Source organism: Geotrypetes seraphini, chromosome 4, assembly GCF_902459505.1.
Source record: "Geotrypetes seraphini chromosome 4, aGeoSer1.1, whole genome shotgun sequence".
NCBI classification, from domain to species: Eukaryota; Metazoa; Chordata; class Amphibia; order Gymnophiona; family Dermophiidae; genus Geotrypetes; species Geotrypetes seraphini.
The window spans coordinates 6,396,185-6,422,972 of NC_047087.1; the positions used below are offsets into that span (position 1 = coordinate 6,396,185).

Consider the following 26,788-nt stretch of genomic DNA (forward strand, 5'->3'; position numbering starts at 1 on the left):
AGAAGATGAACACAGTAAACCCAGACATCCAGGGTGCTGGAGGACACCCACATGATCCACTGCATCTAATACGCAACTGTTAATGCTTCATGTGGAAATTAAACCATCACCAGGAAGGCAGCACAGAGCTTCTCTCAAAAGAGAACCATGGCCAACAGGTCAAAGGTGCCTCATTTCATGTCTCAGTGGTATCAGATGAAGAGTACGAGGGGAAAATGATCAATGTCCAAAAAATGGAATTGAGAAAAATGACTCCAATGTAAATTAAGAGGGTATTTTTACAGGCTCTTTGATATAATTTTTGATACTGTCTACCAACGACAAGTTCTGAGGACGAACATTAGAATTAAGCAACATTAACTAGATTTTTGAATATTGACCATGATCGTGTTCCCCTGCCCCCCCCCCTCTTCAGAGGTTCTCTGTCCCCACATCCAAGTAGTACAGAAGACACGCTCCATTTTTCTGTTCAGTGACTTACCAACGATTTCCGCTGCCCAGTTGACATCAGATCCATGACTTAATGCAAACGTGAAAGGGGAGGTGTTTGGTGGAAGATCCTTATCAATGATTCTCAGTATCTGTGGCTGTGAGTTCTGGTTACAGACTGTAATGTTCCGAGGATTGGGCTCTGGGCCGTTGTCATTCACATCGAGGAGATACAGGACCAGTGTTCCTGAACCTGTGGCAGGGGGCGATCCTGTCCAAACAGCACATTGGATAACACTTGATCAGTTTGGCACCACCAACATGCTACCTCTCACTTCTAGAAGTTCAACATCTCTCCACTTCACAACAGAAGGTTTTTCGAACTGGCACTGCTTTGAGCACTCCAGTACAAGGGGAGGCGAAGGCAAGTGAACGGAGCTCCATGTTTCAGCGTCTAGTCCAGGGGTGTCAAAGTCCCTCCTGGAGGGCCGCAATCCAGTCAGGTTTTGCCCAATGAATATGCATGAGATCTATTTGCATGCACTGCTTTTACTGTATGCTAATAGATCTCATGCATATTCATTGGGGAAATCCCGAAAGCCCAACTGGATTGCAGCCCTCAAGGAGGGACTTTAACACCCCTGGTCTAGTCTATCAAAGGCAGAAAACATAAAATTGGTGGATTATCTAGTGCAGAAGGGATGGCCCAAAAGCCTCACCTCATCTAGATTTGGACTGAGTGAAGACCCGACTTTCCCCAACTACGGCTTCTGGTTCTTATGTTGCAAAGAAAAAGTAATCTTGCACATTTTATTTATTGTGTGACCAAGCAAAGGCAATAAATCCTTCGTTTATAATCAGTTAAGTACAGTACTAACTTAAAAGCCTCTTCAAACTGCCCTCATCTATATGAATCTATAAAGGGTAAAGGATATATCAAGTTGTGTGGATTAGTTGGGAAAGACAAACTCTGCTTGCTAATTTTAATTATCAAAACCTGGGTGAAAGCTTTGGAGTTTGGAAGTTGGGGGGGGGCAATGCTGAAGGTTCCCCTAGGGGGCCTAATGGCCCTGACAGGAAGGAGATCTCTACCGTTATCCACAGCCAGGATTATGGCGCTGTATGTGCTGTTCTTCACAAAATGTGACTCCCGATCCAGGTTGCCTTTTCCTGTTACAATTCCAGTTTCCGGATTAATAACCAACCATCCCGCAGGGTCATTCCCAATGCGATACCTGAAGAACAGAATGAAGACTCCAGTAATGAGGGGAACGAGTCAATATTCCTTATGTCTATGTCAGCACATTCAAGTCTTTCAGCCTTATCCAGCCCCCACCTCCTTTAGCTTGTGTCCACATCCCCCTGAGCTTATAAATTCCTTATCAATCATTCTAAGTCAGATTGAACTCTGGATGTCTACTTTTAGACTAAAATTAAACAAAGAAAAGACCAAATTCTTTTTAGCAGCCCCTAATGATAAAATCAAGGCAACCATGATACATGTAAATGGGATGAGTAATCTCTAAAAATTCTTGGACAAACATCTTACATTAGAAAAGCATTCTGATTTAGTATTTAAGAAAAGTATTTCAGTGCTCTGGAAACTCCGTACTATTAAAAAATATTTTGACGAAGTTTCCTTTTGCCTATTTCCTCTATCCTGAGTATTCTCAACTATTGCAATATTATTTATGTAGGCGCTCCCAAGAAAATTATTAGAAAATTAAGGGTAGTCCAGAACACGGCTGTCCGCCTTATTTATGGCCTAAAGAAATGGGAACACATCACCCCTTCCTATCAAAAGCTCCATTGGCTGCCATTTGAATCCAGAGTCCTGTTTAAGTTTTCTTGCTTCTGTTATAAAACAACATTCGGTATGCTTCTGAGTTACCTAAACTCTCATTTTAATCTGAATTATACAAATAAGAGCTCTCGAAGATTGCATCTGTTCGCCTATCCCTCAGTTAAATTTTGCCACTCTAAAAGGTTTTGTGAAAGAATCTTTGGCTTGCCCGGTGTGTGCTAGAAGCCTCTTCTTACTTGGATTTTAGAAAACAGATAAAACTCAATTATTTAATAGGCTAGGGGCTTAATACTTTTTTCTATTTTTATTCTTGCTATGTAAAATTCTCCACATTCTCTTATATTATATGCATTTTATAATTTATGTATTTCCTTCCTTAGCCGTCTTTAAATCTTGTACTATTTGTATCTTATCCAATTGTTGTGAACCGCCCAGAACTCCCGGGTATGGTGGTATATAAAAATAAATTTATTATTAATTTATTATTGTCCTCACCCAGCCTTACCAGGCTTCTTAACTAGAGGCCTATCAAAACACTCAAAAATCAATCTGTGACCCCACCACCCGCCTGTCCCATCCAGTCAGCCCTCTTTCCCCTCCCTGGATCTCCCACCAATTCTGCTCTGCTGCCCGGGCCTACCTTTTAAAAGCCCCGATAGTCTAGTGGCCTCATTGGGGCAGGAACATTCCGAGTGGCAATGCAATACTAAAGTGAGTCTTACCGGATAATTTGATTCTGCTGCGTATCTGGATCTTCTGCTACGAGGGAGGCAATATTCCGCCCCAACGGCAAATCCTCTTCAATGTCCACACGAGTAACCGGTGGCCTGAAGACTGGAGCCTCATTCACATCCAGCACAGTGACACTCACGGTGGCTGTGGAGGTCGCCAGGGTCACAGTAAATGGAACCTGGTTCTCCACAGTGACGTGGAGGATGTGCTGCTGTTTGCTTTCAAAATCTAAACCCTACAATGGATGAGAGAGAACAGGACATGAGATGGAGCTCACCAGCCAAGAACTGAGTGATCCTCTCAATGGACCTAGTCACAAAGCAGAAGGTGGTGCTTCTCATGGAGACTCATGTTAAGACCACATCACGCAGCAGCAACAGTGTATATCAGATTCAAGGCTGCAGTTTGCTACAGAGGAAGCAAACTCACCATCAAGATGTACAGTGAAAGCATATCACTAGGGAGAGGAGGTTCCCCCCCATATACAGAGAAGGGGCTAAAGGGGATTTCTTCACTTTCTATTCAATGTTAGCAGCCAGCAGCCCACGATCATAACTACAGTTCACATCATCCTGATGCAATACCTTGGCTGTGGTCAGGATGCCCTCGTTGGTTTCTGGGTCCGTTATCACACTGAAGAGCCCTCCTTCATCCCCCTTCACGATTCTATACACAGCGTTCCATGCTTCAGACTTGGGTTCATCAAGGTCCACCATGCTCAGTCTATGAACCTCAATGTCCGGCTTATTCTCAGGCACTTCTGCTACATACTGCAAAACAAGGAACACAGGCAATGAAAGCACTACATAAACCCATGCTAGGGCTTCCTCCCCTCTATGGCGCATCAAATTTCTACTTCATATTGATCTCATCCAAAGAGGATAACAAGCTAGGATAGATGTCCATCTTCAGGGCAACAGGTTGGTGAATGGAAGGGAAGGTTAGCATTGTTACCCGATTTGAACAAACAACAGTCACCCATCTCCCTGCTTCCCACTATTACATACCTGACTGGGGGTGAAGACTGGTGCATTATCATTAGCGTCTACGATCTCAATCACCACTGAAGCTGTGGTTGACAGTCCCTTCCCCTCCATGTCAGCAGCCTGCACCGTCAGGTTGTATTCTCGGACTCTCTGAAACACAAGCAGTTGTTCTCATGAGGCAGGGATTCCAACATATGCCGAGCAGCAACAATTCCACCACTTCCTGACAGAAAAATGTTTTTAAAACAGCTCTGGACTGTTGAGAGAATCCCCCAACACATAAAGGTTTAAAAAAATACCTTTCACTCGACCAACTTAGTACTTAGACTAAGTTTTTGGTTCACGTTGTCAAGAAGCTGAGATCCGAGTTCTGTCAGCTCTAAGGGAGATCAGTTAGAATAATTTTACAATGAGCTACTGCTCTATCTTTTCTTGTATTTGATCTTGAATGGTTGACCTATTTAGCCTCTAATTACCGAGATCAGGGGCTACTGAAGGAACATTTTCAGCACGTCCAATTCAAAGCACAGGCACAGCTATAACTCAGCGGGCTCTGGCAGTGGCATAATAAGGGTAGGAGGTGCTCTGTGCTCCCCTCCCCCCTGCTCCACACTCACCCCCACCCCGTACCTCTAAATCTTCACCAATGTGAGTGGCTTTTCTCCAGCATGCTCCTTGTGCCAGCGTTGGATTTTTCTCCGATGTCACTTCCAGGTCCCATGACCCAGAAGTGATTCAGAGGGGATCCAAACTGGCGTGAGCAACAGACAGGAGAAGTTGATCATGCTCGCGAATATCTACAGAGGTACGGGATGGGAAGGATGGCACGAACGTGGCAGGGCGGTGTCAGTGCCCGGGTTGTGGCCCGGCCCCACTCTCCAGCTCGAGTTTTCAAGCAAAGTCCTAGGCTTCATCCTAGACTCCTCCCTCTCCTTCAGTGATCACCTCAACTCCCTGGTAAAAAAATGCTTCTTTAGCCTCCATATGTTGAGGAAAGTAAGATCCTACTTTCACCATTCTCATTTCGCCATCCTCGTTCAATCCACCATCCTCTCCAGACTGGACTACTGCAACTCCCTCTATATATGCCTAACTAAGAAAAACCTCCACAGACTTCAACTAATTCAGAACGCCGCGGCCAAGCTTATTTTCACAAAGGGCAAGTTTGATCACGTCTCCCCTCTCCTCTCCAAGCTTCACTGGCTCCCAGTATACTCCAGAGTCCTCTACAAATGTGCCTGCTTATCCTTCAAGATTCTACATGGCATCCTACCCCCCGTTATCCCACTCCTTTGGAATTCCTCTAACCCACTCTCCTCTAGATCCTCCCAAAAACTGAAACTATCTTTCCCATCTACAAAAGGTATATCCCGCGCGGGAAAACTTGGAACATCCCTCCCTTTTAGAACCACAGAGGGGTCACGTGATGCGTTTGCCTGGTTAGGACGTGTCTCCCTGAGCTCTCCGACCCTGAGCCCCCTGAAATCAGCTTAACTCCCTTCATAACGCGGTCGGGTGATCTCCGTCGGCTCCGGATCCTTTAGTAGGACTGTGAGTACTGCCCTGAGAGCTGCGAGCCCGCAGGCATCTGGGATGCCGGTAAAATCGGCGAAGACAACTAAAACTAAATCGGCTGTGTCTGGGGCAAAAATGGCGGCGCCCTCAACTCCCCCTGCGGCTCCGGTTCAATGGGGAGAATGGGCGCAGGAGATCTCGCGCATGGTCACCGCGGCCCTGGAGGACCGCCTGCACAAACTGCAGTCTGCTGTGGAGGGTTTCCACGAGCGATTCGAGTCCCATGGTAACCGTCTGGCGGTGGTGGAACAGCGGGTCTCGGACGGAGAGGATGCGGCCTTACAGGACCACGCCAGCATTGTGGCTCTACAGGCACAGGTGGCTACCTTGACAGGCAGGCTGGACGACCAGGAAAATCGCCAGCGTCGGAATAACATACGCGTGGTGGGACTGCCGGAGATGAGAGCGGAGCATGAGCTATATGCTTTCTTTCAGGTTTGGCTCCCCACGAAGCTGGGCCTGGAGCCGCCGGCGGTGGGTTTTTTGTGCGAGAGAGCGCATCGTCTGGGGCCCCGAACAGAAGACAAAAACCGACCTAGAGCAGCTATCGCCAGATACATCAATTGGAGAGAGAAGGAGGCCCTAATTCAGGCTTACCGGAAGGTTGGGGTGTTGGAGTACGAAGGGAAGAAACTGCTGCTCTTCAATGATTACTCTCCCCACGTGGCTTCTCTCCGAAAAGAAATGGCGCCTATCTGCTCTGCTTTCCATAGAAGGGGTGTGCGCTTTGCGCTTGTCTATCCGGCGTCCCTGCGAGTCTGGAGAGAGGGGAAACCCCATACCTTCCCGGATAAGGCGGCTGCTCAGAACTATTTGGACTCGTTGCCGGAGGTGGCTGATGGAGGGGCTCCGGCGGCTGTCTGACCTGCTGGATGGCGGTGCTTGAGGGACTCTGCTGGTCTCGTTTGCGGCGCTCGGCTATGAAGATCATGCCTGCAGTCTCCGTGGAGTCTCTGCTACTTTCCAGTTTACCTGAACTGTTCCCTTGTTGGCCTGCTTTCCCTGCCTCTTGGTATTGGACTGCCTGCTCTCTGTCAGTCGGTGAGGGGCCGATTGGTGAGATATGACATTGGAGGGGCAGGGAGCTTGGGCCGTGTTCTGTCCCGGCTGATGGACCTGTGGATGCTGGCTGGACTGCTTACAGTGGTTTCTGGAGATCCCTCAATTTTTCTAGGCACTGACTGCTTTTGCTTTAATTTCTGTGTGGGGGATCTCTTCCATTAGGTGGGGAGGGGGGGGGCCTTCCTCGGGGGTCTCTTGGACTGTAGACCTGACATGGGCGGCTGGGGCTTGGGAGAGCTCATTCTATGGACTTTAGTTGCTCCACTTGTTGGGAGAGCAGTTTTCTGTATTTTTTCCTTTTCTTATTACTAGTTTTTTCTTTGGGTGGGAGGGGGTTTGTTGGGGGGCCGCTGGAGATGGATTTCTTCAGGGGTGGGAGGGGGGCTGTTCTCCGTTTCTTGCTGGGTGGGGGAAACTAGGAGAATGCTGGGGGGTTGAGAATCTTAGGGGTGGGGGGTGTGGTGTTGGGTGGGAGGGGCGGGGGGTGGTAGGGAGGGGGAGCCTTGTGGTGGTTGCATGTGGGTTTGTGTGGGTGTGGTGTGTATGGGTTTGGAAGTGTTCAGTGTGGGTGGCGGTGCAGCGCTCTAGGGCCCGACTTCGGATCTTTGGGATGGGAGGCCTAGCTGGGGGGCTACCCATCTCGGCTATTTTATTGTTTTCTGCAATGACCTCCATTAATACTCTTTTGAATGACTAAGTTGACTATAACAACCCTCAATGTGGATGGGATCCATTCCCCTATTAAGAGAAAGAAGATATTGAACTGGTTGCGACGGAAGGGGACCGATATTGCCTTTGTGCAAGAAACACACCTTTCCCAGGCGGAGCACCTGAAGCTGAGGAGAGACTGGGTGGGGGAGGTTTGCTCGTCCGCCTTCGGTACCAGGAAACGGGGAGTTGCCATTCTTCTGCATAAACAGTTGCCCTTTCACACTCACAAGGTTCTTCAGGACCCAGACGGGCGTTATGTTCTGGTCCTGGGGGAGTTGTGGGGGTCCAAATGGTTATTGTGCAATGTGTATGCTCCTAATGTGTATAATCATAAATTTTTTTCGGCTTTGCTCGCCAGGATAGCCATGTACCCTGATTATCAACCGCTGGTGGGTGGAGACTTTAATATTACTGCGGATCCTGCCATGGATTGTAATCCGGCAAAGGCAGGGGCCAGGGACCATGCAGATAAGGGGGTAAACTTTTTGCTTAGCCAGTTGCAGTTATTGGACACTTGGAGGATTTTGCATCCTACGGAACGCACTTACACATTTTACTCGCATCCCCATAATGTCTATGCTAGATTGGATTATCTGTTGGTTTCCCCGTCTCTGCTCCCTAGGGTGTCGCGTATAGATATTGAGGAGGTTCCCCTGTCGGATCATTCGCCTGTCGTCCTGGAGCTCCAGTTTGCGTCGGACTCGGGGGAGCGGCATTGGAAGTTTCCGGGCTACCTATATAGGGATCTCGCCTTTCACAAATACATTCGGGAACAGTGGTTGGAGTATAGTTCTCACAATAATACAACTGATGTTCATCCGGTGACCTATTGGGAGGCATCCAAGGCAGTTCTGCGGGGGTTTATTATTGCTTATCTTTCTCGCAAGCGGAAGGCCATGGATGCGGAGCTCCTGACTCTCTCGAGGGAGCTTCGGCAGCTGCGGATGCGCCACTGTAACTCTCTGTTAGCGGCAGATAAAGATCGCTTGCTGTCTGTTCGGCGGCGGATAGATGAAATTTTGACGCAGCGAGCTACTCGGGATGTCTATTTTCAACGTTATAAACTGTACGCTTGGGGAGGGAAGACGGGGAGATTGTTGGCCAATTTGGTCAGGCCTCCGCGTACCCGTCAGGTTATCTTGTCCATTCGGGATTCTAAGGGCGCCTCTTACACGCAGGAACGGCAGATCCAGCAGCAATTTGTTCAGTTTTATGAATCTTTGTATGCTAACCGCCCTTTCTCGGATGCTGCTCGGGACGTTTTTTTTCGGGGGCTTCGGCTACCTAGGCTGACGGACGCTCAGGTGGAGCAATTGAATACCCCTATTAGCCCTGACGAGGTGTTGCTCGGGATTAAGAAGCTTAAATTGACTAAGGCGCCAGGGCCGGATGGGTTTGGCTCCGAGTATTACAAGATTTTGTCGGATCAGATTTCTCCTGCTTTGGCTGGGGCGTTTAATGCGCTTTCCGAGTCTAGGGGCTTGGGGACTCCTAATATGGCACATGTGGTGTTGTTGCCTAAGCCGGGAAAGGACCCGGCCCAGGTGGGCTCTTATAGACCTATATCCCTTCTTAATCAGGACGCCAAGCTTTTTGCTGCAATTTTGGCGCGCAGACTGAATGCTTTCTTACCCCTTTTGGTTCATGAGGACCAGGCTGGCTTTGTGCCGGGCAGATATGCGTCCATGAACCTGATTCGAGCTCTGATGGCCCTTCATTCCAGGCGGGGCCTGGTGAGTGATGCGGCTATCGTAGGCCTGGACATGGAGAAGGCCTTTGATAGTATTTCGTGGCAATACCTCTTCTGGGTTTTACGTCAGTTTGGTATTGAGGGCTCTATTCATCATTGGATCAGTAGTCTATATCTTGCTCCGCAGGCGAGGCTTTTGGTTAACGGTCAGTTTACCGCCCCGTTTGCTTTGGGACGGGGGACGCGACAGGGATGCCCGTTATCCCCACTACTTTTTGTTCTGGCTATTGAACCCTTGGCGGCTAAAATTCGCGGGGATTCGGATATCCGGGGCATTCGAATTGGAGACCGGGAGAGTCGCATTAACCTTTTTGCAGATGATATCCTTCTGTACCTGGACCAACCTCGCCGAGATTTGGGCCGGGCCCTTGCTTTGGTCCGTTCATTTGGGGATCTTTCTGGTCTGCGGGTTAATTGCGAGAAATCTGAACTTCTTCCCTTGCGGTCTACTGTGGAGGAACCCTGGCACGCGAGTCTCGAGATACCGCCGGTGAGGGGTCCGATGCGCTACCTTGGTGTTTATTTGAGTCCGGACCTTAAACTTCTGTACCGTTTCAATGTGACACGTCACCTAGACGCAATACGGCAACTGTGTGATAAATGGAGGGATCTCCCTTTGGGGGTATGGGGGCGGGTGGCCTTGACTAAGATGGTGCTTCTTCCCAAGATTCTGTATCCGCTGCAGGCTGTGCCCCTTTGGGTTACAAATAAAGAGGTGCGGTTGTTTCAGTCACTTCTTTCCACGTTTATTTGGCGACATAAACGAGCCCGTATTAGTTCCGCTACTCTAGCCCTGGATAAATATAGGGGTGGGTTGAATCTCCCCAATCTTCGTTATTATAATGTCGCAGCCCTGTTTCGTTTTATTCATGAAGGGTGGTCGGGCAGTTATAGATTTTCTTCTCGGGAATGGGTAGAGTCCTGGTGCGCCCCGCACTCCATCCTGTCGCTGTTGCATGCTCCAATGTCAGCTATACCGGGTGGTGGGGCCAAGTTTGCGTATCTTTTGCCCTTGCGGCGTGCGTGGCGGTGGTGGAGGCGGCGGCAGGGGAAAGCTTCAGAGGCCTCCCTGTTGTTGCAGTTGTACGGCAATGTTGACTTTCCCCCGGGGGTGGGTCATGCTTGGTTTCGGCAGTGGGAGCGGAGGGGGGGTAGGACTCTCCGGGATATTTTAGTGGTGGGGGGGGGCTCTTTCCCCTCTTTTGCCCAGCTCCGGACTCAATGGCACCTCCCTCAGACTCATTTTTGGGCTTACCTGCAGGCCCGGCATTATTACTTGTCTCTAGGCAGGCGATGGGGGGAGGCCTGGCTTTGTGGGCCCTTGGATGTCCAATTTTTTCAGGTCTCTCCTGCTTCAAATACGTTGGCTACTTGGTATCGGATTCTGAAGAATGCGTCGGACATGGGGTCTATTGACCGCTTGGCTTCCCAGTGGCGGACTGAGCTGGGTACCCCTCTGGATCGTAAGGCCTTCCTTGATCTCTTTGCCGCTGTGTATGCCTTGGGGGGGTCCACGGATTATAGGGAAATGCAGTTTAAAATCCTTCACCGGGCGTATATTTCCCGAGCCCAGGGTGCTCGAATGGGATTGTGGGAGGATGCAGTCTGTATCAAGTGTCACCGGTCTGCGGGCTCCCTTACTCATCATTTTTTGGAGTGCCCGTCTGCTGCTGTATGGTTGCGCGCTCTCCCTTTTCTAGAGAGCGTTCTCCAGCGAGCGGTTCCCTGGTCCTATGGCTTTTTGCTTTTGGGAGACCAAAGTGCATTGATTGAGGGGGGTCTTACCCTTCCCCAACGCAGGGTTCTGTACATGGCTGTCTTGGTGGTGAAAAAGCTCCTGTTAACAAACTGGGTGGGCGATTCTGTGGTCTCCTTCCCGATGTGGAGGGCTCGATTGGCTGATGTGGGGCGTTATGAACTTCAGCGAGTGCCTCCGTCTGGGAATTTGAATCAACGCTGTTACCGTGATTTGTGGCAGCGGGTGTTGAAGGGCTGTTCCAGCATGGATGCAGAGGAAGAGCCTGTCTCTCCCTGACCTCTTGATTTCTTGATTTCTTCTTCCTCCCCCCTCCTCCCTCCCTTTGGTGGGGAGGCTGCTGCTGCTGGTGGTGCTTCTGTCTTTTTCTTTTTCTTTCTCTTTCTCTTTTGTTTTTCTTCGGTCTTTTTGCCCTGGTCCCTGGAGTTGCTGCATCTGCGGTGGTGTGGTGTGGATGTGTGTGCTTGGGTGGGTGCTGTTGGGATGTTGGATGGACTGTGAGGGGGGTGCTTGGTGAGGTTTGTGGTGTGGGTGTGGGATGGCAGCTGTGTGGTTGCTTGGGGGGGTTTTAACACAAAATGTCAATTGTGATGGGCGTGCACTACTGGGGTTTTTCTTTGTACCGTGTATTTCTCTGATTGGCCTTCTCTTTTATGTTGTTCCCGACTGTTGTCGATGGCTATGTTCCGGATGTTTGCCCATGGATGTATGTTCCTTTGCAATTGTTAATAAAGATATTGAAAAAAAAAAAAAAAAAGAACCACAGAACTCTGGAACAACCTCCCATCCCCGCTCAGAAATGTTAGCTCCTTCCAATCCTTCTGTAAACATCTGAAAACTTGGCTCTTTTCAAAAATATAATCACCCCTCGTTCTCTAGTACCCTGTTCCCTCCCTATCTTCTTATTCCCTCTCCTATATCCATCTTTGTAGTTCCTTTCCTCCTAACCTCTGTAAACCGTGCCGAGCTCTGCGCTTGCGGAGATAGCACAGTTACTTACCGTAACAGGTGTTATCCAGGGACAGCAGGCATATATTCTCACATGTGGGTGACGTCATCTACGGAGCCCCGGCGCGGACAGCTTTTCAAGCAAACTTGATAGAAGTTTCAAGTTTGCACACTGCACCACGCATGTGCGTGCCTTCTCGCCCACTAGAGGGCGCATCCCACCTCGTGGTCCTCAGTTCCATAACTAGCAAGGAAGCCATCCCCGGGGAGGTGGGCGGGTTGTGAGAATATATGCCTGCTGTCCCTGGATAACACCTGTTACGGTAAGTAACTGTGCTTTATCCCAGGACAAGCAGGCATGATATTCTCACATGTGGGTGACCTCCAAGCCAACCAAAAAAGGGTAGGTGGGAGGATGGCAATTTATGAAAACAGGTTACGTAACACCGACTGGCCAAACCGGCCATCGTTTCTGGACAAGGTGTCCAGACAGTAATGAGAGGTGAATGTATGAACCGAAGACCAAGTGGCAGCCTTACATATGTCCTCCATCGGGGTGGATCGGAGGAAAGCTATCGAAGCTGCCATCGCTCGGACCTTGTGCCCCGTGACTCGACCCGGGGGAGGAAGGCCAGCCTGAGCGTAGCAAAAGGAAATGCAAGCGGCCAACCGGTTAGACAGAGTGCGCTTGGAAACTGGGTGCCCTAATCGATTGGGATCGAAGGACAAAAACAATTGAGGAACCTTCCGATGAGGCCTGGTGCGTTGAAGATAAAATGCCAACGCCCTCTTACAGTCAAGCGTGTGAAGCGCCGTCTCGCCTGGATGGGAGTGGGGCTTCGGGAAGAACACAGGAAGGACAATGGACTGATTGAGGTGGAAGTCAGAAACAACTTTAGGTACAAACTTAGGATGGGTGCGGAGGACCACCTTGTCGTGATGAAAGACAGTGAAAGGAGGGTCCGCAACCAAGGCTTGCAACTCCCCAATCCGCCTGGCGGAGGTGAGGGCAATTAGAAACACCGCCTTCCAAGTCAGAAATTTCAAGAGGGACTTGTTAAGTGGCTCAAACGGGGGTTTCATCAGTTGAGCCAGGACCACATTCAAGTTCCACACGACGGGCGGAGGCTTAAGAGGGGGACAAACCCTGAGTAACCCCTTCATGAAGCGTGTCACCAAGGGATGGAGTGACAGAGGGCGTCCCTCCAGAGGTTGGTGGAAAGCAGAAATCGCACTGAGATGAACCCGCACCGAAGTGGTTTTCAAGCCGGAGCGCGACAAATGAAACAAATATTCTAAAACCGAGGATACCGGCACTGATACCGGATCCAGGTGAAAAGACGAGCACCAGGTGGAAAACCTGGTCCATTTCTGCGCATAGCAAAGCCTCGTCGAGATCTTGCGGGAGGCTTCCAACACCTCCTTCACCGATTGAGACAGGTCCGGAGGAGTCAGGGAACAAGAAACCAGGCTGTCAGGTGCAATGACTGCAGATTGGGATGTAACATGGATCCTTGACTCTGAGACAGCAGAGAAGGAGAGACAGGCAGGGGGAGAGGCTCCCTGGCACTGAGTTGGAGCAGCAGGGAGAACCAGTGCTGACGCGGCCACCGAGGTGCTATGAGAATCATCGTGGCCGAGGACGATTTTAGGTGTACCAACGTTCGCATGATCAGAGGGAACGGAGGGAATGCATACAGGAACCTCCCTTCCCAGTCGAGTAGGAAGGCATCCGCTTCCAGACGGTCCTGCGAGTACATCCGAGAACAATATAGTGGTAGTTTGTGTGTCTCCGGAGAGGCAAACAGATCCACCTGTGGCGTTCCCCAGCGAGCGAAAACCTCGCGTAGAACTGCTGAGTGTAGAGTCCACTCGTGCGGTTGCAGAAGTCGACTCAGTTTGTCCGCCAGGCAATTCCGTTCTCCTTGGATGTAGACCGCCCGGAGGAAGATGTTCCGGGAGGCCGCCCACTCCCAGAGGCGAAGAGCCTCGGAGCAGAGGGGCCATGACCCCGTTCCTCCCTGCTTGTTCACATAATACATTGCCACCTGATTGTCCGTGCGGACGAGGACCACCTGGTCCTGCAATATGTGAACGAAGGCTCGAAGTGCTAGGAAGATGGCCCGCAGCTCTAGCACGTTGATATGACACTGACGGTCTTCTGCCGACCACAGGCCCTGCGTGCGAAGACCGTCGAGATGGGCTCCCCACGCGTACTCCGAGGAGTCCGTGGTCAGGACCTTGCGAAAAGGCGGAGTGCGGAACAATAGCCCCATGGACAGATTTGAAGAGTCTGTCCACCAACGCAGCGATTTCCGCAAGGGCGGAGTTACCGAAATGAGGCGAGACACCGGGTCGCACTCCTGACGCCACTGGGACGCGAGGGTCCACTGAGGGATCCTCAGATGTAGCCTCGCAAACGGCGTGACATGTACCGTCGAGGCCATATGGCCCAGCAGCATCATCATGCGCTTGGCCGACACCCTCGATAGTTGAGAGACCTGGCGGCTCATCCGTACCAAGGCTTCCAACCGCTGGGTCGGCAGGTAGGAGCGTAGGCGCACCGTGTCCAGCACCGCACCTATGAATTGAAGAGACTGCGACGGCCTCAACTGAGACTTTGGAAAGTTTATCTCGAACCCGAGAGTTTGCAGGAAGGTAATAGACTGTCGGGTCGCTGAGATAACCCCCTCCCTGGTCGGGGCTTTGATGAGCCAATCGTCCAGGTAAGGGAACACGTGGAGTCCCCGTGACCTGAGGGCTGCTGCAACCACCACCATGCACTTCGTGAATACTCGTGGGGACGCGGCCAGGCCGAAGGGCAGTACCCTGTACTGGAGGTGGAGGTCCCCCACCTGGAATCGTAAGAATCTTCGACAGGCGGGGTGCACCGGAACATGGGTGTATGCTTCCTTCAGGTCGAGGGAGCACATCCAGTCCCCTTCCTCCAAGAGGGGATACAGAACCGGGAGAGATAGCATTCGAAACTTCTCCCGGGCCAGGAATTTGTTGAGCTTCCTGAGGTCCAATATGGGGCGCAGGTCCCCGGTCTTTTTTGGGACCAAAAAGTAGCGGGAGTAAAACCCCGTACCCCACTGGTCCTTGGGGACCGGCTCGACCGCCCGAAGCTTCAAGAGGGCTTTGGCTTCGGTTATAAGGGTCGGCAGCTGCGAACGGTTGCAGGGGACTAAACTCGGGGGACTGTCCGGTGGCGAGGACACAAAGTTGAGCGAGTAGCCCTCGGAGACGATCCGGAGCACCCAAGCGTCTGAGGTAATCCCGGTCCATGCCTCTCGGAAGGACCGGAGACGGCCCCCGATAGGAAGGGGTTCCTGTGAAAGTGCGGAGGGGAACCCGCCCCGTCCGCTCAGCCCGTCAAAAGGAAGGCGCTGGCTTAGAAGGGCCCTGCGCCGGGGCTTGGGTTTGTCCCCCTCTGCCTCGTTGAGACGGACGTCTCGGAGGCGGTCTCGAGAAAGCCGGGGTCGACTTCTGAGGGTATCGGCGCGGCGGAGGCCGAAAGGGTTTCTGAGGCGGGGGCCTAGGTTTGGGGCGGACCAGGGATGCTAGAGAGCGCTCCTGTTCCGACAAGCGTTTGGTCGCCGCATCCAACGACTCGTCGAATAACTCGGACCCCACACAAGGCAAGTCTGCCAGGCGTTCCTGCAGGTTTGGGTCCATGTCGAGGGTGCGAAGCCAGGCCAAGCGGCGCATGGCCACCGCGAGGGCCGACACCCTCGAAACCAGCTCAAAGGCGTCGTACACTGCATGGAATAGGTACAACCGCAATTGAGACAGGTTGGACATAAACTTGTCGAATCCTGCTCTTTGGGAGTCCGGTAACGAGTTTCGATATTGAGGAAGATCCTTCACCATACCCCGCAAATAGGAGGAAAAGGTGAAGGCGTAATTTAGAACCCTGGTGGCCATCAGGGAATTTGAATAGAGGCGACGGCCAAACTTGTCCAGGGTCCGCCCTTCCCTGCCTGGTGGAACCGTCGCAGAAACCCGTGAGGGCTGTGATTTTTTAAGAGCTGACTCCACCAGAAGGGACTGGTGTGAGAGCTGCGCCTTATCGAACCCTTTAGGAGGAATCGTTCTATACTTCGATTCCATTTTTGAAGGTACAGACGTGACTGTAAGAGGGTTTGACAAGTTCTTCAGCCAGGTCTGCAGAAGGACGCTGTTGAGAGGGAGTCTAGGCACCTCTCTAGGAGGAGTGGGGAGGTCCTGTTCCTCCAAAAATTCTTTGGAATACCGAGAACATACCATCTGGTCAATCCCCAGGGCTTGGGCCATGTCCTGAACGAAGGATGAAAATGAGGACGGCCTAGCCTGGGGAGACGGGGTTCTCGACCGCCCCAACGAGGAGAGGGGGGAGGCCTCATGGGAATAATGAGGATCCCTAACCGATCCCGAATCCCAGGATCCCCTCTCGAGGACCCTCGAGGGGGAAGGGGAAGTTGTCCTCCTCGCAGAGCCCTTGGGTGAGGACCCCGGGGTTCGTGGGACACTTTCCCGTTTCCTCGGCGAGGCGGCCCGGGAAGACTTCCCACGAGGTGAGCGGAGGAGCCTCGGATTGTTGAGGCGCAACTCCGACACCTGCAGCGCCTCGCCCCCGAACGACGAGGAACGGTCGCGCCGAGGCGAGCCTCGAGGTCGCTTAGACTTCCTCGATCGACGCCCTGTTCGAGGTCGCGTCGAGGGCGAGGCGTGTCTGGAAGACCCGGAGGAAGAGGAGGAAAGACGGCGCACTCTGCGCAACTTTTCTTTGGGCCTTACACTCCGCTCAGGGGGTTCCCCCGAGGTCGAGGTCCGGGGCGGGGCCGAGACCGAGGTGAACGGGGTCACTGTACCCGAGACCGAGGTCGCCGAGGCCGGGGCTCCCGCGGTCGAGGGGGCCGAGGCCGGGGCCTCCGAGACCGAAGGCGCTCCGGCCGAGGTCGAGGCCGCCGGGACTGCAGCACGCTGCAACACTTCCAGGGCTCCCGATAGCTCCGATGAGATCAGAGCTCGGAGGAGATCCTGGAAGGCCGGAATCCCCACGAAGGTGGGGAGTTCCGAGTCCGGGGCACACTCCCTGGAGGGCGACCTCGGTCTCGAGTATTCCCTCGGGGTGTGCGGAGTCGAGGTCCGATGCGGGGCCGGGGTCGACCCACCCGCTTTGGCCTGACTCGAGGATGGCTTCTTTGCTGAAGGGGATGGAACAGAGGACTTACCCGAAGCTTGCTTCACTGACGACGCCTTCGAGGATGAGGGTCGGGGCGAGGCCGAGGCCCCTGAGGACGCCGAGGCCGAGGTCAAGGCCGGGGCCGAAGCCGGGGCCGACGTCGAGGCCTTAGGCGGCGCGTCGACGGCGAACAAATCCGCCATTCTGGCCTTGCGGCGACGTAGGGCCCTGTTTTGGAAGGTAGAGCAGCGATCACACGACTCTGTCGGATGTTCGGGCCCCAGACAGACAATGCACCACCGGTGAGGGTCAGTGATGGAAAGCAACCTCTCGCACCGGCTGCACTTTTTGAATCCCGTAACAGGACGGGACATCCACGAAGAAAAAGAAGAAGGCCGGGAACGTACCGACGTCCCCGGCCACGGCTTCCGGGAGCCCCCGGAGCCAGACGAAAACGAAATACTTTTTTTTTTTTTTTTTTTTTTTGAAAAGAAAAAAGCAGTACCGCGAACTAATTCGATGGAAAAATAAACTAAACGCGGCAGCTAGAAGGCAAAAACACTGGAGCTCAGATCCACAGGGCTTTCTTGCTCCGCGGAAAAATTTGAACTGAGGACCACGAGGTGGGATGCGCCCTCTAGTGGGCGAGAAGGCACGCACATGCGTGGTGCAGTGTGCAAACTTGAAACTTCTATCAAGTTTGCTTGAAAAGCTGTCCGCGCCGGGGCTCCGTAGATGACGTCACCCACATGTGAGAATATCATGCCTGCTTGTCCTGGGATAAGATGCGGTATACAAACCTAAGGTTTAGTTTAGTTTAGTTTAGTTTAGTGATGCTGCTTTCATAATTCCCGGCCTCAGACTCACCTCTCTATCCAGGCCACTTGCAATCACGCTGATGAGGCCTGTTTCTGGGTTGATGGTGAACATGTGCTCTGCCGGTTGTTTGGGCTCCTGGTTTAGGATAGAATAAGCAATGATGCCATTGTTCGTGTTCTCCGAGTCATCCTTATCTGTAGCAGACACCTCCATCACAGAGGTTCCTGCAAAGCAAAACACAGCAGTCAAATAACCTAACTCAGAAACTCAAGTACAACTTCCAACATGAAGCCACTAATATTTAATCAAACATTACAGCATTTCATCCCACAGCCTGCTATTTTTCTAGCTGATCTTATAATTCTAAAACAAAACATAATATTGTACAGTAATCAGTCTTGTAGGGGGGGGGGGCTGAATATTAATATTCACAAGACAGGAGGTTTGGGGCACCTGACTCTGGCTCTGCTGTGGGTTTATTAATTGGGATTTGTTGGCACTTTACATTCTTTGTTTTCCCTCTCAACACCCAGGGAGGGCAGAGCATTGGCATTTGGCACTCCCTGGTGACGTCAGGTGCCAGCTGATAATCACTAGCACTGGGCGTCACATCCCCTAGCAGCTAGAGTGTTGGGGTTGGAGGTGCAGGATGGACCCCCTTCCCCCACTAACGGAGAGACTGATAAACCAACACCCTGGATCAGGGAAGAAAACTTGAGCCCACTGCCTTGTCACAGCAGGCTCCTTTTGATTAACTGGTCTTGGACCAGGATGGAAATTAATAGCATCCAGGGTGCTCCCTATGTTCAGGACAGAGGATCAGCAGTGGCCAAGATGCCCTCAGATGGGGTCCATTAGAGGTCCATAATTTGTTTCATCAACAGCATTTTGCTATTTTGGTTCAGGCTATTGTATTGGTACAACTGGATTATTGCAACTCTTTACGCTCTCCTAACTAAGGGCAGCTTGAAGAGGTTACAGTTGATCCAAAATACAGCAGCCAATTGATTTAAATGTATTTATAGGAAAAAGTACGATTATAGAAACATGACGGCAGACCATCTAGTCCACAATAACCATTATCTCTTTCTCTCTCTGAGAGATCTCACATGCCTATCCCAGGCCCTCTTGAATTCTGACAGTCTCCATCTCTACCACATCTTCCAGGAGGCTGTTCCACACATCTGCTGCCCTTTCTGTAAAAAAGTATTTCCTCAGATTACTCCGGAGCCTATCACCTCTTAAACTTCATCCTATGTCCTCTCATTGCAGTTTCCTGTCAAATGAAAGACTCAACTCATGCGCATTTGCATTATGTACGTATTTAAATGTCTTCTGCCTTTCCTCCAAAGTATATAGATTGAGATCTTTAAGTCTGTCCCCATATCCCTTATGACGAAACAAAACCACACCCCATTTTAGCAGCCTTCTCCTGGTCCGACTCATCCTTTTTATATCTTTTTGAAGGTGCGGCCTCCAGAATTGTACACAATATTCTAAATGATGTCTCACCAAAATCTTATACAGGGGCATCAATACCTCCTTTTTCCTACTGGCCATACCTCTCCCTATGCACCCTAGCATCCTTCTAGCTTTCACAGTCACCTTTTCAACTTGTCTGGCCACCTTATGATCATCACATACAAATCACACCCCCAAGTCCTGCTGTTCTGTTACGCACATAAGTTCTTCACCCCCTAAACTGTACTGTTTCTTGGATTTTTGCAGCCCAAATGCATGATCTTGCATTTCTTTGTAGGGCTCTGGGTATAGATCTCATTGTGGCTAGGCAAATAACTTGTTTTAAGAGTTGATGAATCTCCATGCACTACTTGAGTAACAATTGTGGTCAATTGTCTTATCATTTGTTAAATTCTGTTAAGTCTGAATTAATATGCTTGCGTCAGATGTAATCTGGTTAGGACTGAAGTGGAATAAAACATTTTTTAAAGGTCATCTGAACCCTTCCCTCCTGGGCAGCAGCCCCTAGATACACATCCTTTGTGTGAGAGGATATTGCATCGCCTGGTGGGCAGGTTCTGGCTACAGGATCCCTTCCTGCCTTTCCACGGTGATGCTCTCCCTTCAATGACAGCAGAGATGTTGCCTGACTGGAGGTTGAACTTCGTGTCCCTATATAGGCCTCCTCTATAAACCTGTCTTCCTCAGGTCCTTCAAGTTGTCTACTCTAACCTCCAGAGATCAGAACTCTGTACTGAATCCTTCAAAAGCCTGTAAAAACTGATATGACTTAAGGCTCTTATGAAAAGACAGCAAATTAGGAATACTTTAACTCTTCAGGAAGCAAATTCTATGATATGGACCCAACCACCAAAAATATTCTTGTACAAGATCTTTCAAAGCAGACTTGGCAAAAAGAAGAGGGATCAAGTAATCCACTGCTCACCTCAACTGTCAAGGTGTAGAGATACTCAATACAGAAGTGAAACTTGGACTGTCATTACTCAATGTCTATCAAAAGTAGAATTTTAAATTTAATACACCAAATAGGTAACCAAGGCAAACCTTTTAAAATTGAAGACAAATGATCAATACTAATTGGACAGCTACCAAAGCAGATTCCTGCCTCGAGGGTCAGCCCCTACCAGAAAAGTATGCCTGTTGGGTAGGGGGGACATGGCTCATAAGTCATGAGCAAAACGGTACACGCACTTAGCAAAAGCTCATCTCTAGCAGAAAGATTAGTGTGCAGGCTCTTACCTGGTAAAACCCCTTCTCTTATGGACCCCCTGAAGAGTTGTTGGGTGAACTGTGGCCTGTTATCATTCTGATCAGTCACCTTAACGATGATGTCCATCGGGTCCTCGATGGGTTTCCCATTTTCGGACACCGCATGTGATAACAGCTGGAAAACAAATGACCTAGAAATTTCAGAGTTCAAATGTGAAGGTTTCTTTACTGCTCTAACTTACCAAGTGGCAGAACTACAAAGTGATGGGTTGTGTACAGAAGAAAGAAAGAAAGTGGATTCTTATATACTGCAGCTACCTTGCAGTTCTGTGCACCCAGTTTAAAGGCTTAGGAATCTGAAGCCTCCCCCAAGCTCAGAAGGTTGGCTTGGACCTATAGCATTGGAATGGGGGAGCTACAGCCCCAGCATCAGTGGTTACCTGAGAAGTACATCTAAATTTCCTGCATAGTGACAGGACTGTTTTATAGTTCACAGCTCTGCTTGTCCTGTATCAACTGACTGCTGGCACTGAGTGGCTGTAGAATTCAGAGTAAGTACTTCCTGTACGATACCAGTTCTTCTTGTTTTAAGAAAGGTTGGGACAAGTTCCTGGAGGAAAAGTCCATAATTTGTTATTGAGAAAGACATGGGGGAAGCCACTGCTTGCCCTGGATCGGTAGTAGAGAATGACACGGGGAAAAAATCTGTCCCAGTCACTGCCCCATCCCACTGTCCCCTTCACCGCCCTGTCACCGTCACTCCCCCCCCCGTCACCGTTACCCCCTTCACCGCCCCGTCCCCTTCCCCCCAGCATCCATATAAGCCTCAGTACTGCAATATTTAGCTTATGCCTTCCTTATAAATCAAAGTTCTGGCTGCTGAACTAGAGAAAGATTCAGCTGGCAGAGCTTTGTTTATAAATTTTTAAAAACACAACTAATATATTACTTTATCCTAAAGCAAAAAAATAAAATAAAATAAATAGAATTTTTTTCTACCTTTATTGTCTGGTTTCTGCTTTCCTCATCTTCTCATTCAATTCCTTCCATCCACTGTGTATCTTCTTTCTGCGTCTTCCATTTGTTCGGTTACTGTGCCTCTCCCTTCACCCCCCCCCCCAATTGGTCTGGCACCCATCTTCTTCCCTCCGCTCCCCCATAGTCTGACATCTGTCTTCCCTTCCAGGGTCCCTTCCAGGGTCTGCTCCTCTCCACCCTCCTTCAATGTCTGCTCTATTCCTTTCTACCACCATACTTCCCTCCCTTCTTCACCATCTGTTCCTTTCTACCGCCCTTTAGCTCCTCTCGCGCGGCCTACCTCCCTCCCTCCCTCCCTCCCTCTTACTTTCGTGGCATGTTACAATGTAATTTGTGCAAGCCGCTGGAGCCTGCAAGCTCGGTCCCCAAACAATTTCGCTTCTGTATTCCTATTTTCCCCATTTCTAATATTTCCCCTATGTATCTGGCATTGCCCACCCCCCTCCCCCATGTCCATATACCATCCCCATGGCATGTATGTCCCCTTGCCCCCATGCACATAATTTCCCCTGTTTCTGTTACCTTCCTGTGTCCAGATTTCCCCTCTCTTCCTCTTCCACACCAATGTGTCTCTTCTCTTCAACCCCATCTAGCATTTTTCTGTCTTTCTTCCCCCCCCCCTGCTTCCAGCATCTGGCTCACCTGCCTGTCCTCCCCTTTCTATCCTGCTGTGGGTTTCTTTCTCTCCCTCTTCATCCCCTTGGCCCAGAATCTCTTTCCCTTTCACTCCCTCCTTCCTAATGTGAGCCAGGAACATGCTCGAGTCCAGCAGCCTCCTCCCGCCCAAATGCAGCGTTCCGTCATCTCCCTCCACCTCACCTTAGATGCCAAGTTTACCGGCTTTCTTTTTCGCCCAATCGCACGCGCAGCTGCTCTGTTCAATCTTCTCCTCTGACGCAACCGAAAACAGGAAGTTGCAGGAGAGGAAAAGATTGATCAACTCCAGCAGACCCGCATGCGCGGCTTTTTGAAAGTGTGCGATTAGGCGAAAAAGAAAGCCGGCAAACTCTGCATATAAGGTGAGGTGGAAGGAGGGAAATGGTGGAACGCTGCGATTGGGCGGGTGGGGCTGATGGACCGCGCGATCCGTGATTGCCTCACTGCGGAGACAAGACCATTCACCGCTCCACAGGGCGGTGAATGGACCACTATTTTTTCTTCCCCGTTTCGGTGGATTACCCGCGGCTAGCCACGGGTAACAACCACCGTGTCATTTTCTAATCGGTAGCATGGAATATTGCTACTCCTTGGGTTTTGGCCAGGTACTAGTGACCATCGTGAGAACGAACTACTGGGCTTGATGGACCATTGGTCTGACCCAGTAAGGTTATTCTTAGGTTCTCTAATGTCAACTCTTATGAGGTATCAGCAGCCATAACCAGCATAAGGCAGGCAGAGCAGAGAACTACGCAGTGGCATAGTAAGGGGGGAGGACCGCTTTGGGCGCCGATACCTCTGCCTCCCCATGCCATGTTTGTGCCCTCTCTTCCCCGCCACCCCCTATATCTCTAAAATTTTCACCATTGTGAGCAACTACTCTAGCCTGCTGCTTGCGCTGGCCTGGCCCCCTCTGAAATCACTTCCGGGTCGCAGAACCAGTAACTGACGTCAGAGGGAATGTCAAAGCCAATACCAGCGTGAGCAGCAGGCAGGAGAAGCTGCTCATGCTGGCGAATATTTAAAGAGGTACAGGGGAGGGAAGGGAGGGCACGAGTATGGTGTGGGGGCCCAGGAGTCCAGGGAGGAGGGCGCAGGAGTACAACGGCTCCTGGTGTCTGCTATGCTCACTGCACCACTTGAACTACCGTCCTGCTGCTATGCAGTAAATGCAACTATGCTGGGCAGGTAGGAGGGATTGAGTGTTGGAGGTGGGAGAAGGCAGCAGGTGAGAAAGGGATTAGGGCCAGAAGGGTCTCAGCGTGCAGGGATGGAGGGTATAAAGAATGTGCAGAAGCAGGGCTGGCCTGGCATTACACAAGACTTACCAGTCATGTAGGGCAGCAGCTTCTGGGGGGAAGACAGTGATCAAAGCAAAACAAGAGCTCCTGCCAGCTACACCAACACCCTTGACTTTTGTTATACCTGGAGCGCTCGGGAAGTAAAGTCCCTAGACCTATTAAATAACTACTTACTTGGAGCAACTAGTCCCAGGACAAGGGAATTGCTTATTACCCACAATGAAAGCAGGTACTTCAAGCATTTTTTCCCCCATCTGTCCCGGTGGGCTCAAGAACAAACACGAGAGCCATTTTAGATTTAGTCCTTAGTACAAGAGTCATCAGTGTCGGGTCCACTGGGAAACAGGAATCATAACAATCAAATCTGAGCTAATATCTGGAGTGAAGTTTAAGGAAATCTACTCTAGCAACATTCAGGCGACTGATAAAATGAGGAAAATTATTTAAAAAAAAAAAAAAAAAAAAAGCTAAAAGGATCAACCACAAAGGTTAGGACTTTAAATCAGCCATGGATGTTTAAAATTACCATCTTGAAAGCCCAGACCAGAAGTATTCCACATATTAAAGGTGGAAAGAGCAAACAGCTAACATAGTTAAAAGGGGAAATGAAAGATTATTAAAGCCAAAACATCCTTCAAAGAATGGAAAAAAAGGACACACAAAATTAGTGACTCGACAGGGAAATACTTTTAAAACCAACAGGAGGAAACACACTTTCATTCAGAGAATAGCTAAGCTCTGGAACGCATTACCAGAGGATGTGGTAAGAGCAGTTGACATAGCTGGTTTTAAAATAGGTTTGGACAAGTTCCTGGAAGAAAAGTCCTTAGTCTGTTATTGATAGACATGGGGGAAGTCACTGCTTGCCCTGGATCGCTAGCATGGAATGTTACTACACTTTCCCCTCCCTATTTGCAATTTTGATTATTCACAAATTTTTCTCACTAGCCCGTTGGCAGCCCGCATTAAAAAAAAAATGGCCCTGGGACTTGGATCGGGTGAGAAGGGAGGCGAGCAGCCGCCCCAGGAGCATGGACCTTATCTGGTGGTGACGTGGGGCAGGAGCGATCTTCCTACACTTCTGCCCCTAGCAGAGCCAAGCTGTGAGATCCTGTGGTCTCACGAGACTACAACAGGGAAGTCACAGCACAGCTCTGCACAGGGCAGGAGTGTAGGAAGATCACTCCTGCCCCGCTTCACCGCTAGACCACCAGGTAAGGTCTGGGGGCGGGGTCAGAGCCGGCCCAAAAGTTATTTGTTAATTTTCCCTATTCGTGGGCCAGCTCTGCCCCTAACCCCCGCGAACAGAGATGGAGAAGTGTATTTGGGGTTTTGGCCACCATGAAGATGGGCAACTGGTCTGAACCAGTAAGGCTATTCTTATGTTCCTAAGAAAACAAAAATCAACCTAAGCACTGGCAAGTTCGATGCAAATCATTGATAAAGGCGAAAAGAATATGAAGAGAAAGTTGCCAGAAGAGGCAAAAACTCAACTTTGTCAAGGACATCAGCAGTAGAAAGCCTGTGAAGGAATACATAGGGCCATCAAGGAGCAAAAGAGGCACTTAGGGAGGATAAAGCCATAGCGGAAAGACAATGAATTCTTTGCTTTGGTCTTTAGTGAAGATGTTAGAGATCTACATAGACTAGAAATGGTTCTCAAGAGCGACAATACAAAGGAACTGAAAGAAAATCTTGGTAAACCTGGAAGACCTACTGAGCCAAATCTACAAGTTAAGAGAGTGATAGATCACCTGGACTGGATGGTATATACCCCAGGGAACTGAAAACTCAAAACATGATTGCTGATTGGGTAATTTATTCACGGTGCCTTAAGACTGGAGATAGACCAACGTAACACCAATGTTTGTCTATGTCTTCCATTATATATATATATTAGATTAAACTATTTTGCCCAGCACTGAAGTCAGGCTTACCAGTCTAATTTCTCATATCACCCCTAGAACTCTTTTTAAAAACTGGCATTAACTTTAGCCACCTCCAGCCTTCAGGTACTACAGACAATTTTAGTGATAAGTTGCAGACTAGAGAATGACACAGGGAAAATTTGTCCCCATCCCCGCGACCAATGTCCCTGTCACCACAACTACTATCCCCGCAGCATCCATACAAGCCTCAGTACTGTAATATTTAGCTTATTCCTTCCTTATAAGAATTGCCACTGCTGGGTCAAACCAGTGGGCCATCGTGCCCAGCAGTCCGCTCACACGGCGGCCCTCTGATCAAAGACCAATGCTTAACTGAGACTGGTTCAGCAGGAACTTGTCTAACTTTGTCTTGAATCCCTGGAGGGTGTTTTCCCCTATGATAGACTCCGGAAGAGAGTTCCAGTTTTCTACCACTCTCTGGGTTAAGAAGAACTTCCTTATGTCCGTACGGAATCTATCCCCTTTCAATTTTACAGTGCCCTCTCGTTCTCCCTACCTTGTCCTTATCTACTAAGGATATTCCCTTCAGTATCTTGAATGTTTCGATCATGCCCCCCTCTCAATTTCCTCTGTTCAAAGGAGAAGAGGCCCAGTTTCTCTAATCTTTCGCTGGTTGCATCAGAGGAGAAGCTTCCACCCATAGATGCATGCGACTGCAGGCAGACTCCAGCAGCTTTAGCAAGTTGCTCTCTAAACTTAAAACGCGCCGTGAAGGTAAGGGGGAGGAAGATACAGAAGATAGACTTGGCCGGTGAGGAGGGAGGTGACCACATGCGTTCCCTCCCTTAACTGCGGAGACAAGGCCATTCACCGCTCCATGGGACGGCGGATGGCCTTGTCCCTGTACCCACAGTGAGCACTTCCCCCCCCCTCACCGTTTGGCGGGTAACAGCCACCGTGTCATTCTCTATTACAGACCACTAATAGCATATCAGCAATTTCATGTTTTGAGTTTTCAGTACCCTGGGATGTATACCATCCGGTCCAGGTGATTTTATCATTCTAACTTATTGAATTGGGTCAGTACGTCTTCCAGGTTCTTCAAGATTTTTCAGTTCTTCCAATTATCGCCCTTGAAAAACATTTCTGGTTTAGGTAAATCTTATATCTTCCCTAAAGACTGAAACAAATAATTTATTCAATCTCTCTACTATGACCTTATCCTCTCCGAGTGCCCCTTTTGCTCCTTAATAATCCAATGGTCCCACAGGTTTCTGCTTCTGATATACCTAAAAAATTGTTACTATGAGTTTTTGCCTCTTGGCAAGTTTCTCTTCAAATTCTTTATCAATGCTTTGCATCTAACTTGCCAATGCCTATGTTGCTTCTTTTCTTCATTTGGAACCTTTTCTAGTCTTTGAAGGATGTTCTTTTGGTTCCAATAGCCTTTTTCACTTCACCTTTAAGTTTCAA

The 26,788-nt window shown here is 49.9% G+C and overlaps 1 protein-coding gene across 1 annotated transcript in view; it reads right to left on the reverse strand.

Annotated features, from left to right (window-relative positions):
- The window catches only part of CDH3 (cadherin 3), a 93,584-nt gene that overhangs the window by 16,586 nt on the left and 50,210 nt on the right, over window positions 1-26,788 (reverse strand). Inside the window, exons 6-12 of the mRNA XM_033943224.1 lie at window positions 20,461-20,605; window positions 17,788-17,963; window positions 3,973-4,101; window positions 3,550-3,735; window positions 2,956-3,200; window positions 1,522-1,664; window positions 482-700 (exon numbers count right to left, since the gene is read on the reverse strand). Coding sequence (XP_033799115.1) covers window positions 482-700; window positions 1,522-1,664; window positions 2,956-3,200; window positions 3,550-3,735; window positions 3,973-4,101; window positions 17,788-17,963; window positions 20,461-20,605 — 1,243 coding nt within the window. The remainder of the gene's footprint in view (window positions 1-481; window positions 701-1,521; window positions 1,665-2,955; window positions 3,201-3,549; window positions 3,736-3,972; window positions 4,102-17,787; window positions 17,964-20,460; window positions 20,606-26,788) is intronic.